Source organism: Brassica oleracea, chromosome C3 (assembly GCF_000695525.1).
Source record: "Brassica oleracea var. oleracea cultivar TO1000 chromosome C3, BOL, whole genome shotgun sequence".
Classification (NCBI taxonomy): domain Eukaryota; kingdom Viridiplantae; phylum Streptophyta; class Magnoliopsida; order Brassicales; family Brassicaceae; genus Brassica; species Brassica oleracea.
The window spans coordinates 22133065-22138811 of record NC_027750.1 but is presented as its reverse complement, the minus strand read 5'-3'; the positions used below and the strand labels follow the sequence as shown (position 1 = coordinate 22138811).

The 5747-nt window shown below is 36.8% G+C and overlaps 1 protein-coding gene and 1 pseudogene across 1 annotated transcript; both read left to right on the top strand.

Annotated features, from left to right (window-relative positions):
* Window positions 1-2037: 2037 nt before the first annotated feature.
* On the top strand, window positions 2038-3268 carry LOC106333729 (protein EXORDIUM-like 6). The gene is made up of 2 exons (XM_013772149.1): window positions 2038-2621; window positions 2736-3268. The coding sequence occupies exons 1-2, from the start codon at window positions 2090-2092 to the stop codon at window positions 3185-3187; spliced, it is 984 nt and encodes a 327-aa protein (XP_013627603.1). The 5' UTR covers window positions 2038-2089; the 3' UTR covers window positions 3188-3268.
* Window positions 3269-4254: 986 nt separating this feature from the next.
* Window positions 4255-5396, top strand: LOC106330113 (annotated as a pseudogene).
* Window positions 5397-5747: the final 351 nt, after the last annotated feature.

The window sequence follows — 5747 nt, the reverse complement described above, 5'->3', positions numbered from 1 at the left end:
AATCACTCAGAAATCTTAGCCATGCATGAGGCAAGTCGTGAGTGTGTATGGTTGAGGTCTATGACTCAACACATCCGATCAGATAGTGGAATGGTCGAGGACAATGGTCCGACCATCATATATGAGGATAATGCAGCCTGCATTGCTCAACTCAAAGATGGGTATATCAAAGGTGACCGAACCAAACATATACTACCCAAGTTCTTCTTCACACATGAGTTGCAGAAAGCCAAGGAGGTCAGCGTCACTCAAATCCGGTCAAGTGAGAACTCAGCCGACCTCTTCACCAAGTCACTTCCCACCAGCACATTCAGGAAGCTTACGCAGCAGATTGGCATGCGAAGACTCAAGGACCTTCAGTGATGTCCAAATCAGGGGGAGTAATGTGTGTTGTACTCTTTTTCCTGTCCTTGGTTTCCCTTTTTTACCACATTGGGTTTTGGGTTTTCCGGGAGAGGTTTTAATGAGGCAACGTTAGCACATTACAAGCCCGATATGGTTATGGCATCCAAGGGGGAGTGTTATAAATCCATGATATGGATATGTGGATTGCCATTAACCATCAAGGAGGTTTACATCCGACCAGACTATCCGGTCCGTCTACACCCGTCTCCGGTTTGTCTCATCCGTCCAAGACTAGTCAAGATGAAGACTCATTCAACCGGAGCATTTATGAGCTTTGACCAAGTCTAGATATTTGTGGTCAATATGTAATAAATGTGTAGATACTCTCCTTGTTGTAAACCCTTGGAACCTCCACTATATATTGATAGTGAGAGCTAATGAGAAAGACACAACTTTCACAACAACACTTCTCTCATATTTTTAACACAGCTAAAATACTTGGCACTCTTCACTCGCGTTGAATTATTGGATCCGGCCGCTATTATTTTAACGTTTTTTCTTCTGCCTTTCGCTATGCTACTGCTTGCCGCTATGGATTGTGGAAGGCCAATACTTAAAATAAAATATATATATATATATATATATATTTTTTTTTTTCAATACAATTTAGAAAGGAAAAAATATTAAAGACCATACGACATTGTATTACTGGTCTAATTAACATGAACTATTGAACTAACAGTAAAGAAAAAAAAACGAGAGAACTAACAGTATAATTGTCTACTATCGAATGGTTGTTTTTATTACATACTTTATCAGATTACTCTTTTTTATTTGTACATAACATTTCTCCTTTGGGAAGAGGCACGTGATTGTCTGTGTCAAAAAGCACATGAGCCAAGATGCTTCGCTTCAATCGAGAAGAAGTCCCCAAGTGGCATCGAAAAAGGCAAAGAAAGAAGAACCTTTTTTCTTCCCCTTGGTTCGAAACTCGAAACCTACGACATCCAGACTGGCAAGATCTAAGCGGATCCGAATAGGTAAACGGGTCGGCTTCAGTGATCTGGCATTTCTTCAGGTTCCAAACAGTGTCGCGTTTATAAAGACCAAAACACTGAGGATCATCTCAAGCTGACAAAACCAAAGTTGGGCCTATGACTAAAGCCCAATTTCAGGTGAAGATTTTGAAGCCCAGCTTACCTTCCACTCTCAGAGCTCACGGTTGATATTATATATAGATCATCCAGACCCAAACTATCCAAAACATATAGCATGCATGTATGGATCCAGCTTTTATTCAGTAATTGTGTCATACGTTCGCCATATGTCTCAGGGTTGGCCATGCATAAAGCATGCAGCTACTTCCTTTTGTGATGTTTTCAAATATTTTTTTTGATGTAATTTCACAAGGTAAAATGTTTTTAAATATTTGACATTCATTTTTGCTATTCTTGTGAACTCTATTGGCGTTTTGTTTGGTTCGGTTAGATATGGTCATCAGTCATTATCATTACGTGTTAATAGAGTGTTGGAAGTTTCACCACCCATCTTAAAATAGTCACCTTCGTTGAAAATAGCTCTTTTTGCATCATTGACGATTATCCAGAAGAACAAGAAACCACCTTTTGATGTCAAAAAATAGCTTAAATAATAAATTTATTTGCTTCCTGTAAAAGTAAAAACCTAAGAAAACCCAATCCAAGGACACAAGAAAAGAAAAAAAAAAGTTCTCAACGTGGTGGTAATGGCGTCTTCTTCTTCTTCCTCCTTATTCGTCATTACCTTCCTCCTCTTCTCGCCTCTCTGTTTTTCTCGTGAGTCACCTTCTCAAATCCCAGACGGAACCTTAAACCTCTCTTTACTATGGTACGGACAATTCACCCCCGTCCAAAAAGAGAGGGTTCGTGATTTTATAGAATCGCTTAACTTTGACGCCAAGGAAGGTCTTGATCCCAAGGTATCAGCGTGGTGGAAAGTGGTGGAGGGTTATCAAGAGAGGTACGAGGTCAAGGAGATTTACCGACAGAAGAGTAGCAGCAAAACCGTAGCTCCGAGGATTAAGGTGAAGGTTGTCAGGAGTTATGTAGATGAGAAGATGATGTTTGGAAAGGATTTGACAATAGATAATGGTGAGAAATTGGTTGAGACAGCCGTCGGAAACATGTCGAAAGTGGTGCCCGTGGTATTACTTTCGTCACAAGTTAGGGCTCACCACGTAGGGTTTTGTAATGGAACTTGCCAAGAATACGGTCTTACCATCAAGAGTAATATCAAAGGTTTCATTTTCTCCCCATTATATTGGAGAATTAATTTGTTTGACCCTTGAAAATATTATTATTTTTAAACAAAAATAAAAAACAATTTGACGTGATAAAGTAAATGCCATTTAGGTCAAGAAAAGAAACAACCGTACGTAATGGTGAGCGACCCGGAGGTGCAATGTCCTGGAGAGTGCGCTTGGCCTTTCCACATTGCCAACAAAGGCCCACATGGCATGACCTATCAGCCACCAAGTGGTGAAATAGGAGCCGATGCATTGATTATTCAGCTAGCCACCGGTTTAGCCGACGTCGCCACTAATCCAGCTATAACCGAATCATTGTTCAAATCCGAGCCACCCTACAGCACCGACGGGAACCACACCTCTTCTATATATATCGTGGACCCTGCAACCAAGTGCTTTAGGGTTTTCGGGTCCGGAGCTTTTCCAGGTTTTACAGGAAGAATCCGGGTTGACCCGCTTACTGGTGGAGCCTTCAATTCACACGGGATCAACCACTTGAAGTTCTTGATTCCTTCTATTTGGGATCCTAAAACAAAATCTTGCTATACTCCGATGTAACCGTTTTTATTATTATCAAATGCTAATCAGTGTTCATTATCCTTTTAGCAAGCTTGAGTTTTATAAAGGATACATATCTGTTACTGGAAATATTCAATAGTACATATATACACAATGGGAGATCCTCGTGTAAATTAAATTCTGCGAGAAAAAGAAAACTGCAATCCTGGCTCTAATATTTGTAGCTATTCATAATTAATACGATATTGCCAATATATAATGACTAAATTAATGGGACTAAATTAATGGGTCATTATATACTTGATTAAATCCTATTATTGACTAAATAAGTAGGATCATGCAAACAGAGGAACAAATAATTTTGTGGATGTTACAAAATGACTAATTAATCGTTAAACTTTTCTGCTGACCTTGTATACATTAGAGTCTCACTGTTTAACTTCTTCGTTGATTGTTTTCAGTGTTTTAAAATGCGCTAGGAGTTCATTACGGGTTAGATAATTGTATAGCGCCTGGCCGTATAGTTTTACCTAGCCGTATAAAATGTATAGCGCCTAAACGGGTATATACGGATATATAGTTTTACATGAAATATAAGTATAAGATAAATATATATACATTATTTTTGAAAAAACTGAGCATAAATATATTTTAAATCCAATTTTATGTATAAGTATATATTTTAACATATATAGATAGTTTTAAATTGTAAAAATTAAAGTCATTTTAAATATATAAAGGTGATAAATTTAAAATGATTTTGTAACAATTATACTAATATCTACAATCATATAAATACATAAAATAAGTAAAAGTAATATAAATAATAACATTAATAAAATATGATAAAAATATTAATAGTTTATTTTTTTTTAAATATTAATGCTTAAAATCCGCCTAGGCGTCTGCGTAGACCGCATAATGTCCACCTAAACATAATGTCCGACTAAACGCTATTATTCGCCCGAATTATATAAATCCGTATAAAATATTGTATAACATGAAACAATACGGTCGGTTACCGTATAGCGCCTAAACGCCACATATGCAGGCGCTTAGACCGTATTTTAGAACACTGCTTGTTTTACAAAGAAGTAAACATTGATATGGGAAAGGTATGTGCCATTTAGGTGATTTTTCTTGCCTAACTCTATTACGCAAGCTTATATTTTATTTGTACCAAAAACAAGCAAAATGGAGAATCAGACAACAAGTCTGAGAAGAAGAATCGATGTAAAGAAATAGCTTTGAAGGTTTACCTGCATTGTGAAGGGTGCTCTTCACAAGTTTCCCGTTGTTTGGAGAGATATGATGGTACTTTCAAACTAAAACTCAAACCATCCATAGAATGTATCAAGTTTCAATGTATTATTATATTTCTATCTTGATTTATAGTTAGTACTTTTCTATCAAAATAAGATTTTATCGTTTCTTTCTCACTCAAGAATGGGAAAGTGTTGATCTTATTGTTTTGAGGAGGTTGAGCAAGTTAATTAAGGCAGAGATTGAAGACAATAAAGTCGTTGTGTCCGGGAAATTTGATGATCCGATGAAGATATTACGAAGAGTGCAAAAAAAAATTCAGTAAAAATGTTGAACTGATTTCCCCAAAACCTAACCCTAATCAAGATCAGAAGGAGTCACAACCAAAGAAAAAAGTAACCAGCATCCTTAATCATTTGCTTGTGTGTTTGATTTCAGAGTACTCCGCAGATCAAAACTGCAACCTTAAAGTTGAACATGCATAGTGAAATCAAAAGAGGCATTGAGAAAATAAAAGGCAATCAATATATATATGTACAGAGAAAATAGATATATACAAGAGAAATTAATATTAACAAGTTTAACTATTTGTGTTCCGTCCAAACGATTTATTATACAATGTCCTGTTTGAGGCAATATCACTAGACTTATAAACATGTATGTTATTTGACAAATTAAAAGGTGTTCAAACGGTGGAACCAGACCAATCAAAGTCAACGGTGGTGGTACGAGGAGCCATGAATCCTCCAGAACTCGTGGAGAAGATCAAGAAAAAGCTTGGGAGACATGTAGAGCTTCTAAGTCAAACACACAGAGAAAGGCAAAGCTAATAAAAACAAGGAAAACAATAACAAGAAGAACGAAGATAGTAATGGAAACACAATAATTAGTTGTTAGTTGTTACCCTCCTCAATATTCAGCCCAACGTAACTATCCCTCTCTGGTTTTCAGCGACGAAAATGTACAATCGTGTTTGATCATGTGAAGTCTTACGTTATATTATACTTGTGTAAGGTTTATATCTCAGTACATTTTAGTTCAATTCAATATTGAATGTCACTTTCTAAACGTACATAGCCCCTTAACACCGAAAAGGAAAATACGTGGCCTCATTTTTCCTTAACCGTTTCATTTTGCTCATGAGTCAAGAGGCATGGGCACCTCTATTTGTCAAAAGTTAATCATAGTCCTAGAATTAACTGGGCGTTATAGTGTTTAAAAGGGAGAATGCGTTTATTCGCATATTTTAAAATGCGGGGAGTTATAGTGTTTAAAAAGGAGAACTAATGCGGGTCCGGTTCTTTATTAGGCATTTGCCACTAAGCTACGCTTTGTA

What these genes read in the sequence shown, in the direction of transcription:
- LOC106333729 (XM_013772149.1), top strand. Translation starts at nt 2,090, where the DNA reads ATGGCGTCTTCTTCTTCTTCCTCCTTATTCGTCATTACCTTCCTCCTC. An exon ending in CATCAAGAGTAATATCAAAG is followed by an intron (nt 2,622 to 2,735) that starts GTTTCATTTTCT and finishes AATGCCATTTAG; the next exon opens with GTCAAGAAAAGAAACAACCG.